The sequence below is a fragment of the Gossypium hirsutum genome, chromosome D11 (genome assembly GCF_007990345.1).
Source record: "Gossypium hirsutum isolate 1008001.06 chromosome D11, Gossypium_hirsutum_v2.1, whole genome shotgun sequence".
In the NCBI taxonomy this organism is placed as follows: Eukaryota; Viridiplantae; Streptophyta; class Magnoliopsida; order Malvales; family Malvaceae; genus Gossypium; species Gossypium hirsutum.
The window spans coordinates 38095290-38107152 of record NC_053447.1 but is presented as its reverse complement, the minus strand read 5'-3'; the positions used below and the strand labels follow the sequence as shown (position 1 = coordinate 38107152).

General features: G+C 33.8%; 1 protein-coding gene and 1 non-coding gene across 5 annotated transcripts; one reads left to right on the top strand and one right to left on the bottom strand.

Annotated features, from left to right (window-relative positions):
- Nucleotides 1-1057: 1057 nt before the first annotated feature.
- LOC121223861 (small nucleolar RNA R71) lies at nt 1058-1164 on the bottom strand. The gene has a single exon (XR_005921327.1). It is a non-coding gene; the product is annotated as a small nucleolar RNA R71 (small nucleolar RNA).
- Nucleotides 1165-6986: 5822 nt separating this feature from the next.
- LOC107913686 (acidic leucine-rich nuclear phosphoprotein 32-related protein) lies at nt 6987-10593 on the top strand. Of its 4 annotated transcripts, XM_016842342.2 has the most exons (5): nt 7036-7250; nt 7365-7455; nt 7579-7785; nt 10188-10247; nt 10332-10593. In XM_016842342.2, the coding sequence occupies exons 2-5, from the start codon at nt 7453-7455 to the stop codon at nt 10368-10370; spliced, it is 309 nt and encodes a 102-aa protein (XP_016697831.1). In that variant the 5' UTR covers nt 7036-7250; nt 7365-7452; the 3' UTR covers nt 10371-10593. The 4 variants fall into 4 exon arrangements, 2 of the variants coding, with proteins under 2 accessions (XP_016697832.1, XP_016697831.1); XR_001688616.2 differs by lacking the exon at nt 10188-10247 and having other exon boundaries at nt 6987-7250; nt 7531-7785; XM_016842343.2 differs by lacking the exon at nt 10188-10247 and having other exon boundaries at nt 7034-7250.
- Nucleotides 10594-11863: the final 1270 nt, after the last annotated feature.

The following is an 11863-nucleotide window of genomic DNA, read 5'->3' as shown; positions in this document are numbered from 1 at the left end:
TGGAAAATGTTCAAGAGATTAGTTAATTTAATAAGTATGTATGAGCAGTAGTTAGCAAATTACCAAGTTGCCGTGAATTTATTCGTAGCAACATGAACATGAGTTTAGTAATCCTAAGTTAAGAAATGTAATTAATCTAAAACAATTATGTCATCTTGATTAAAATCATATTTTGAAATCGTGCATTGGAACTTTTATTTTTATTTTTATTTTACTTAGTTAAATTTTCGTTTTTAATCACTTTCTCAAAATCGAAATATTTTTCTTCACCAAAATGTTTTAAATTGCATTCATAAATAATTCTTTTCACAGTCAATGTGGGTACGATAACTCAATATTTACTTGTTGCAATTGTGTATACTTGGACATTTTCATCATTCCAAGTTTTTAGTGTCATTGTCGGAGACTATTTTAAAACTCATTATTTCTGAACTTGTGAATTTGGCATTTTGGTTTATTTTTCTGTTCAATTTTAACTTAATTAATTTTTCTATGTTAGTTTCAAGTGTTTTTGAGTATTGATCAAATTGTTGATTTACTCCCCATAGACCCTGAGATTGAATGAACTTTTCGATAATGAAGAAGACAAGCAAGTCAGATAAGGACCGAAGAGATGAACTTCAAAAATCTGAATCAAAGAAACAGAGCAAACCCTGCTCAAAATCCTATTCTTATTGCTGATGACAGGGATAGAGCTCTAAGACAGTCTGTTGTGCCATTGTTTCATGATCTTAATCTGGGTATTCAGAGACCCAAAATCGAAGCACAACAGTTCAAGCTGAAGCTAATCATGTTCCAGATACTTCAAACAGTGGGCTAATTCAGTGGAATGCCTACCAAATATCCACACCTTCACTTAAGATTGTTTATGGAAGTGAGATATTTTTTCAAGCTAGCTAGAGTACCCGAAGATGCACTACGATTAAAGCTATTCCCATAATCGCTAAGGGACAAAGCTCGAGCCTGGTTCAACTAATTGCCACCAAATGCCATTTCCACATGGCAAGAGTTAGCAGAAAGATACCTCATGAAGTATTTCCTACCTAGCAAGAATGCTAAGTTGAGGAATGAGATCACTACCTTCTAGAAAATGAATGATGAGTCCTTGTATGAGGCATGGGAAAGGTACAAAGAATCATTACGGAAGTGCCCTCATCACGAAATCCTTCATTGCATCCAACTTAAGACGTTCTATATTGGTATCAAAGCTCACACGAGGATGGTAGTGGACTCTTCTGCTAATAGTGCTTTCCTTTTTAAGTCTTATAACGAGGCTTATGAAATCATTGAGAGGATTGCCAGCAACTATTATCAATGACCAACCAATCAAACAGCCTTAGGAAGACTAGTCGCTGGAGTACATGAAGTGACGCTCTCACTTCACTTGTATCTCAGGTATCTTCAATTTCCTCGATTCTTAAAAATTTCACCACTAATGGGTTTAATAATTTTGCAGCTCAGCCACCCAATCAATTTGAAAATATAGCATGTGTCTATTATAGGGAAGGACATTTGTTCAAAGAATTCCATCAAACCCAGAATCCGTGTATTACACGGGTAACCAGAACCAAAATTGAGGAAGGCAAGGACTACAATCCAATTTCTACTACCCTTTTTGGCGAAACCACTCTAATTTCTCTTGGAGTAACCAAGGGGCTGGATCCAATAACATTTATGCCCAACCCAGACCGACCTAGCCACCTGTCTTTACTCAACAAGTTTAGAAGCAACCTTAAGCTGAATCTTCCAATGACTTAGAAAACCTATTGAAGGCATACATAGCCAAAAATGATGCCATAATCCAAAGCCAAACAACCATATGAAAAACATGGAAAACCAAATGGGCCAACTTGCCACTGAACTTAGAAACCATCCACAATGTGCTTTGCCTAGTGATACAGAGGATCTGAGAATACTGGGAAGGAGCATTATAAAGCGTTGACATTGAGAAGCGGAAAGACATTAGTGCCCAATACTGTCGAAGTTGAAGAGGAATCAGTTGAAGCTCAAGACTCAGTGGAAGTTCAACTGAGTGTTGAAATTCTAGTTTCGCCAGAACCAAAATCTGTAAAATCTGATAAGTTAACTTCTAAACTAGTCAATTCTGATAAACTAACATCTTCGTTAGATGTAGAATTGCCACAGAAGATGAATCAACTAGTTCAAGTAAAGAATCCTCCACCAACTTACCCTTAAAGACTTTAGAAGCAGAAGCATAAGTAGGAAGTCTAGTTCAAGAAGTTTATAGACGTACTCAATCAACTTCATATCAACATTCCGTTGGTCGAAGCACTTAAAAAAATTTTGAATTGTGTCAAATTCATAAAGGATATCCTATCTAAGAAATGAAGACTTGGAAAATTTGAGATGGTAGCCCTGACAAAGGAATGCAGTGCATGTCTTTAAGACAAACTACCCCCAAAGTTGAAAGATCCTAGATGTTTTACCATACCTTGCAACATTGGAGCAACTTATTGTGGTAAGACACTATGTGATTTGGGTGCGAACACCAACTTGATGTCCATGTCCATATTCAGAAGTTAGGGATAAGTGAAGTTAGACCTGTTACGGTTACATTTCAATTAGTAGATCGATCCTTAACACATCCAGAAGGAAAAATAGAGGATGTATTGGTACATGTAGATAAATTTATTTTCCCTGCTGACTTTGTTATTCTAGACTTTGAAGCAGATAAAAAGGTGCCAATCATCCTAGGAAGGCCTTTCCTAGCAACTGGAAAGACCCTTATTGATGTGCAGAAATGCAAGCTTATCATGTGTGTTCAGGACGATTAGGTAACATTTAATTTTTTCAAGTCTATGCGATTTCCTAACACAGTTGATGATTGTTCTACAGTATTTGATTTAGAGGAATTAGTCATGAAATGCGAACTCAACTACATTGAGGACCCGTTGGAACAAATTTTGACATCAGACCCTCCAAGTGATGAAGAGGGAGAGGAATACTTAGCTTTGATAGAAGCTAATCAAAGCGGGTTTAATCTGTAATCCCGCTTTGAGTCTTTAGAGTTAGAGAATAGGGATTATGCCCAACCAAAAGTGTCAATTGAGGAGCCACCTAAATTAGAACTGAAGGTACTTCCCTCACATTTAAAATATGTTTATTTAGGTAACACTTCTAATTTACCTGTGATTATTTCAGCAGAATTGATCGAAGAGCAAGAAGAGAAACTCATCCAAGTATTGAAATTATTCAAGAAGGCTATCGGATAGACCATAGCCAATATTCATGGCATTAGTCCGTCTATATGCATGCACAAGATCGTCTTGGAAGATGGCCAGAAAGGGACAATTGATGGACAACAAAGAGTAAACCCCATCACGAACGACGTGGTAAAGAAAGAAATCATTAAGTGGTTAGATGTGGGCATAATTTACCCCATCTCAGACAGTTCATGGGTAAGTCCAGTCCAATGCGTGCCAAAGAAAGGAGGTATTACGGATGTTGATAATGAGAATAACAAGTTGATACCGACTAGAACGGTTACGGGATGGAGAATTTGCATCGATTATCAGAAGTTGAACAAGGTGACTAGGAAAGATCACTTTCCTTTACCGTTTTTAGACCAGATACTGGATAGACTCGCAAGGCGAGACTATTACTAATTTCTCGATGGATACTCGAGGTATAATCAGATTATAGTAGCACTAGATGATCAACACTAAATAACATTCACATGCCCGTACGATACATTTGCATTTAGATGCATGCCATTTGGTTTATGTAATGCACCTGCTACATTTCAAAGGTGTATGATGTCTAGTTTTACTAACGTGGTTGAGAAATACTTGGAAGTTTTTATGGATGATTTTTCAGTATTTGGAGATACATATGATGATTTTTTAGCCAATCTAGCCAAGGTACTACGGCAATGCGAAGAAACAAACCTCATACTTAATTGGGAAAAGTGCCATTTTATGGTACGAAAATGTATTGTTCTAGGGCATCGAATAACAAGACATGGAATCAAGGTAGATGAAGAAAAGGTAGATGTTATTGAGAAACTCCCACCTCTGACATCTATAAAGGGTGTTAAAAGAAATTATGTCTAAGCAGAAGAAAAGTCAAGGTAAGAGAACAAGTTAATTTAAGTGCCTTCTGTAGTCTTATTATTTCAAGACAGGTTCCCCAAAAATTAAAAAACCCAAGAAGCTTTATGATTCCCATAGAGATAGGGAGCTTTCATTTTAATAGAGCTCTATGTGACCTAGGAGCTACTATTAATTTAATGCCTCTATCTATTTTTGAAAAGATCAGGTTGAGGGATTTAAAACCACTCAAATAACATTACAGTTGGTTGACATGTCTTCAGTACATCCAAAAAGGGTATTGGAAGATGTGTTGGTTGATCTGTCGTGATTCTGTGTAGCAGATTAAACTTGTTTTCACATTTAAGAAGATTGAATACAAGCATTTTCGTTATGTTTTAATTAAGTTCCTTTAGTTTTATTTACATTTAATAAAATGTGCATATTGAGTCTTTCATTAACCTTTAGGGCTAAATGAGGCCTAAAGGAGAGCTAAGATACATCGTGAGTGTGCAAGAGACTATTAGAAAGCATTTTGGGTCAATACTGGACGCTATGTCGTAACATGGGAGATTCAATGTGGCAACATAGAGAGAAGAATAGAGAAAGTGAGAAACTGCCTTTAATGTCGTGACATAACCTGACGGTGTCGCGACATACCCCTAAAGACAGATGCATAGGAGTAGATTGGCTGCTATGTCGCGACATTGGCTCTGTGACGAGAATAAAACACAAAGTAAGGGCATTTTGGTCTGCACACTCAAACTTAATGGTCAGAAATGTCAGCTAACCTAGGTTTAAGGATGACGACTACCTCAAGGCTATAAATAGGCCACTTTGGGACACATTGGAGACATTCCATTATCTTAGATTCTCTCTTTAGGTTTAAGTTTTATTTTCTTGCTTTCTTTAGGTTTTCATAATTTGAGTTTATTTGTTCTTTGTCTCCTTCAAAAGTTCTGATTTATAATGGATATCAACTATTATGGATTCGTGCTTATTATCAATATCAATTAGGCTATTCTTAAACTCTCTATTTCAGTCCATTCTCTATGGTTACTTCTTTCATTTATTCCATGTTGTTTATGAAGGCTATTAGGAACTAATTCTTTTATGGGGTATTAGCGAGTGAAAGCATGATCTCTTAATTGTTTTCTAGGGTTACTCAATAAATCAATTGTTTGAGAAAGGAAAAACGTGAAACAAGCCCTAGGCCTGACAACCGTGGGTAGTCATTAAGGTGGGATTTAACCAAAAATTGGTATTTCCCATTCGTGAATACCTTTACCCCAAGCTAGTCTGGATTGAGGTCGAAAGATATGTAGTCCTTACTGACTCGTTATGTTAGTGGAAGATCGGAAAATCCTACTAGGGTAGCGACTTGTTGGTTGACAAGGAACTCAAGAGGACAGTTGATTGGGATTGTTGAAGCGAGCTAATCACCTATCTTCATATTCGATTCACTTTATTCTTTATATCTCTTGAAATTCAATTCTTTTATGTTATTTTATGTTATTTAAGAAACCCTAAAATTATCTCTTATTTTACTTTTGTACTATAAGTGACTTAAAATATTAATTAAATCTTTAATTGTTTAGGTTAATATTCATTTAGTACTCACCTCCCTTTGGTACGATCCTCGGAGTACTAACCTACTTCATTGTACAATTTATATTACAACTCATCTCATATACTTGAGGATACCGCCTTATAACTCTCTATTTTATTGCAATATTCACACTATGGACATTAGTACGTGCGGAGGCGATCAAGTTGTTGACGCCATTGCCGGAAAGGTAATGTCACTAGACTGATTTTAACTTTTGCATTTTAAAGCATAATGAGGAAATTGTTAAGGTGTAGATATAGTTTATTCTAACAGTATATGACATTAACAATATCCAGGTCTTAGAGACATTATTCGGTACAACTTGGTTGCGACCTAGCATATCTCGACCTATTTTTCACAATACACATTTTAAACTAAACCAGACTTTATTAACCTAGATTACTTGTAATGTCAGATTTGTTAATTTCACTAACGAAGATCTTATAGCATTCCTAAAGAAATTTGACCATATATGTAGCACTGACAGCTATGCAGGAGTTCTACCAAAGACTATCAAATTGTTTTCGGTTCTATTTACGCTAGGGGGAAAGGCAAAATTATGGTTAGAAACATTCCCTCTAGACACTATTACTACCTGAGTCAATTTTGTGCAACTATTTCTTTGTCAAGCATTGCTAATATACATTTATTTTATTAAGTAACTATATACAGTTATTTTCTTTTTAGCAAGGTATTACTGAAACCTTCACTACACCAAAACAGGCTTTTAGCGACACTTTTGGCGGCGCTTGGACAAAAAACGCCTGTAAAAATTGAGCATTAGCGGCACTTTATGGAAATCGCCACTAAAGATCAAAAAAAGCAGCTAAAAATAAGCATTAGCGGCGTCTTTCGTAAATGGTTTAGAATTTAAGATTTACTTGAGATTTGTTAAATGATGAAATTTAAACCATTTGTATATTTAAATATTAGATTTAAAAAAAACATTGATAAATAAATAAAAGTAACAGATAGGCAACTATCTATTTTGGATAAGACTAAATTATAACAAATATACGATACTTATAAAAATCCAATTTGTTTTCTTATTAAAATATACGATATTTATTTTGAAAGTACTTAGTTTTTTTATAAAAATCCAATTTATAAGAAATAGTAATAATAAATGTTTTATAAAATCACTTAACTAATAATTTTTAGCAGATAAAATAAAGGATTTTTAGCAGAACAAAATGACGTCGTTTTGTTCAAAATAAAATGATTTTTTGTGGCGTTTTTATGAAAAATGCCACAAAAAGTAAGCAATAGTAGCATTTTTACAAAAAAACGCCGTAAATACTTTTAAAAAAATCACGCCATATTATCTCCAAATTTTTGAAATCCCTAATTTTCCCCTAACTTTACAAAACGCCGTCCTTTTCATTTATTATCCTTTTTCATTGTTTTAGGTTTAATAAATAAAAACTTTTAACTCCATGCCCATTGCCATTTTTTCTTCCTCAACCCCAATTTTAAACGCCCAAATTTAGAACCCTAGATTTTTCTCTGCATAACTTTTGTTAATCCACAAGGTTTAGCTGCTCTATGAGATTCCATCACAGATCTGAAGGACTCGAGGCTCCGCGAATTAGGTTAGTCTTTTATGTTTTTGTGTTTTTTAAAAAAAAAATCTTAGGTTTTCTTTTTTTAACAATTCAAACCTAATTTACTCAATTGATTGGTGGATCTTTGTGATTTTTAAACAGCAAAGAATAATATGATGAAGCTGTGAGTGAAAAGAACTCGTTAGATCTTTCATCAACTAACGACTATTCAAAGTTGCACGACTATTCTATGGTCTGCATTATTTTCCTTTTGCTTATTTGGACTTTGAATTTACATTTCTGGTAACTTTTGTTTATGATTTATCAGGATAAGAAAAGGATATTTAAATTCAAATTGACTACTTTTTGAGAAAAGGATGAAGAGGAGGAAGAGGTAGATAATGATGAAGGTGGTTTTCCTGAGCTAGAGAGTACCGGGCATTTGATGAGCACGGAAGAGGAGATTGATGGGCATGAACATGGAGAAGATAGGGATGATGATGATCATGGTGAGACTGGTGAGGAAGAGTTAGGTGTTGAAGAGGATGGGGAATATGAAGATGAAGAAGAGGGTGAAGAGGAGGTGAGGTTTCATATTGTTTGCAATACTTACTACCCGTCATACTTCTATTGTTTACACCATTTGATTAACTTTAGTTTCTTTTTTTTTCTACTTATGGCGTTGTTATCTCATATAACTTGAGTTAATTGTTTGATTTAAGTGGCTTTTTTAGATTTTTTCCAAGTAAATATATGGCTTGCTGCTATGTCTTTAATGCTGTTATTTTGTTATTCACTTTCTCACATACACTTGTCCCATGTGCTAATGTTTGCTTTCAAACATCAGGAAAAAAAATGCTGCGCTTCTGTCACGCTGTTATCCAAGTGTTTCACATTATAAGTTTATGGTCTTTGTTCACGGTTCTAGCAATTTATAACTGTTACTATTTCTTTTTCCCTTACAAATTATCCACGTGGATTCTTCCCTTGTTGAAAAGCCATTATGCACTTACTGTTTGTATGGTTCTCATCTTTCTTGTAAGTCTTTGTATGGTGAGGACAGTTTGGTAATTACCTTAATGTATTCTGGTTTTGGAATTGTAATTGGGAGGAAACCTAGGTAACTTTTTTGTTTCTTCAAGTCTTTAAAAGTTGTAGCTTATTACCTCATCCTCGAACTATTGACTTTTGTTGCCATATATGCTCTTTGTTGAAGATGATGAATTGTAGTTGTCTTTGAAGTTAGTTTTAATCTCTTGTTGACCAAGTTCTTTGTCATGAGAATATACATGTTACTTGTTCTGTCTAATCAATGACCCTACCAGACTAAAGTTGTAGGTTCTGTCTGAATATTTTTCTTTAGTTAGATCCAATGTTATTTGTTAATTTTGTCTTTGGCCTTATGATAATATTGGTTTAGCTCACTAAGCAGTTAATAAACAAATCTATGTCAACTTTGTTGGCAAACTTTATGTTCTATGGATTGTAGCTAAATTACAGTTGTAAACCTGATAAGCCACTTCTTAGTGCCATGATTGCCTTGTTTTAATGAAGTTTCTATTTAGGTTTCTATTTATGGTATTCTGAGTGGGTTATTAGTGATTTTGGAAATTTTAGTTGATAATCTCATGTTTCTCATAACTTATTTGGCTTTTCTAATCTTGCATATTACTTTTTTGGAGTAGCTTTTGGTTGTGGATTAGGTGTAAAAACCTGTTATTTATACGTACTACTTGATGTTTGTGGATTAGCCTTTGGAGCCAAGATATTTTGTGTTGTGCTACTGTTATTTTTAATGTCTGCCTGTTTGTTTAGTTTAACTGATTGCAGTGTTAGCTTCTTTGGTATTTGGCATTATCTTATAATTTTAGTTGAAAAAGTAACATCAATATTTATTATGATACGGATATCCTTTTTTCTTAAAATTGATATTTGTTTCATTTCTGTTGTATTTATCCTCGAAAAAATTGAAAAAAAGTTCTAATTATTCGAGTTAATTGAATCAACTTGAATTTCTTTTTCGAATTTTGAGTTCAAATTGAATTAAAATTTTGAATTTAAATAACTTTATAAAAATAAGTGATAATGATGAATTCAATTTTATCATCTTAATGTAATTTATTTTCTCGGTTACAGGTTGCTCTTTACCTCTGTTATGTTATAATGTTTTATAAATCGGATATAAGTGACTATTTAATCTTTGCATTTTAAGGAGGAACTTCCCTGTTATTTATTTTAGAATTGTTTTTTTAATGTTCATGTTAATGAGCATATGGACTAAGTTTGTAATCAATAGTGGGTTTAAGTCATGGTTTTCATTTGGAGCTTTGTGATTAAAACACTATTATTACTTGAATGGCATTTGTGTATCCTGCAATGGTTTTTAATTGAACTTTGGGGTTGGAGTTGTTATTAGGAAGTAATTGATGTTTTTATGTTTATGTTAATGAATACAATAGACTAAGTTGAATTTTTTATGGGTTAAAGTCATTGGTTTTCATTTGAACTTTGTGATTACAACACAACAATTTACTTGAATGGAAAGGCACTTGTGTTTTCATATCCTGCAAAGCTTCTTTAGTCAACTTTGGAGTTGAAATTGTTATTAGGATGTAATTGATGATTTTTTATGATGTTAATGAACATAATAGACCAAGTTTGGGACCTTTTATTTGGTTTAAGTCATTGATATTCTTTGAGAATTTGTGCATTGTGATTAGATAATTACTTGAATGAAATGCACTTGTTTGTACCCCGCAATGCGTTTTAATATAAGCTTGGGATTGGAATTGATATTAGGATTTAAGAATGGAAATGTTTCCCCAATTAATCTTGCTTTAGGATGATGCTATAAGATAGAAAAAAGTAAATGCAATCATCGAGTCGTTACACTTAGCACTTGTGGTTCTATGATACTCGGACTTGTGTATATGTATTGGATACGGGTATGTTCATGTATTTCTGGTGATATAGTTCTTGCAACAGCTTACGGACACGAGCTTCCTTGCTATGGACTTGAAGTTGGCCTTACAAATTATGCAGCATGTGGGATTTACTTTTCTAGATGTTAAGATGATCTTTTTCTTCTGTTTGAGGATATTATCTTATTTAATGACATTTTGAACACAGCTTATTGTGTTGGACTCCTTTTGGCTCGCCGAACACTGAAGCAGCTGGAGATGGATGCTGAATACGAGGGCAATGTTGGGGTATGCATTTGCCCTGGTTTTTGAGGTGTGGAGATGGACTCCTATTTTTTCATGCTTTTTGTAATATATAAACACCCCTGTTTCAATGTCTAACTGGAGTTTATAGAAGCAATAAACCCATGTAGTAAACAGTGAATGTAGTAAACCTATTTTAGTCTAATTTCAAAGGGTTTTTTAATTTCTATTTTAGTCTATAAATTTTCAAGTTTATTACTCCACATTTTGAACTTGTGCATTTTTTTTTGCAATCAATTAGTTGCACTATTTGAACTTGTAATTTTGCTATTTAGATATTAACATGATTTTTCAATAATTTGACTAAAAAATATTAATTTATTATATGATTAAATACTATCTTTTTGACTAGAAGTATATATTCAATACTAATTAATTTTTAATATTAATTTATTATATGATTAAATGCTATTTAATATTTTTAAAAGCTAGTGGCATTTTTTTATAAACGCAGCTAAAGGTCATGATCTTTAGCCGCGTTTGTGGGTAAAGCGCTGCTAAAGATCATGTTATTTTAGCGGCATTTGTGATAAAAGCGCCGCTAAAGATCATGTTCTTTAGCGGCGTTTGTGATAAAAGCGCCGCTAAAGGTCATGTTCTATAGCAACGTTTTTTCACATAAACGCCGCGAAATTTAGCGGCGATGTTTATAGCGGCACAAGCGCCGCAAATAGTTTTAGTGGCGCTTAAAAACGCCGCTATAGGCCTAAAAAAACGCCGCTAAAAATCTATTTTGCTGTAGTGCTTAGGGCAAACATGGGATAGATTCAAAATAATCTTTAGATCTATGCTAAGCGGAGGCATACATTTTGCGATTCAAATTCAACATTTCTATTACATCTTAGATAGTCAAAATAAACAAAAATTTGATATTATGACTGGGTGAAGTATTTGGATGAAAACTCAGGAAGAGGTAATGGAAATTTTTGAAAAATTCAGCATTAATGAATTTTCTTGGCATGAATGTCATGAAACAGAAAACCTAGAATTTGAAGCTATAGGAAGTAAAAAGAAAGAATGTAACCAATTAGAGTTCAGTACGCCAAAATTAACAGGCTACAAAATAGAGGAAGAAGGGGATAATGTAGAACAAGAGAAAAATCATATGGTAACCAAACTGGATTGGTGGAGACAAAGTAAGGAACAGCCAGAGAAAATTACACCAAATTCGGTAAAAATGGTACCATCCATCGTCAAACCCCCTGTGTTGGAATTAAAGCCATTACTTAAGCATTTAAAGTATGATATTTGGGAGAACAAAATACGTTACTAGTAATTATTGCTGCTTGCTTAGATGAAAAACAAGAAGAAGCTCTACTGAATGTCCTGAGTATGTATAAAAAAGTGATAGGATGGACCATTGCTGATATTAAAGAAATCAATCCTGTATTCTGCCAACACAAGATCATATTAGAGGAAGGAAAAAAAACATGTAGT

What these genes read in the sequence shown, in the direction of transcription:
- LOC107913686 (XM_016842342.2), top strand. An exon ending in AAGAAGAGGGTGAAGAGGAG is followed by an intron (nt 7,786 to 10,187) that starts GTGAGGTTTCAT and finishes TTCTTGCAACAG; the next exon opens with CTTACGGACACGAGCTTCCT. An exon ending in CCTTACAAATTATGCAGCAT is followed by an intron (nt 10,248 to 10,331) that starts GTGGGATTTACT and finishes TTTTGAACACAG; the next exon opens with CTTATTGTGTTGGACTCCTT.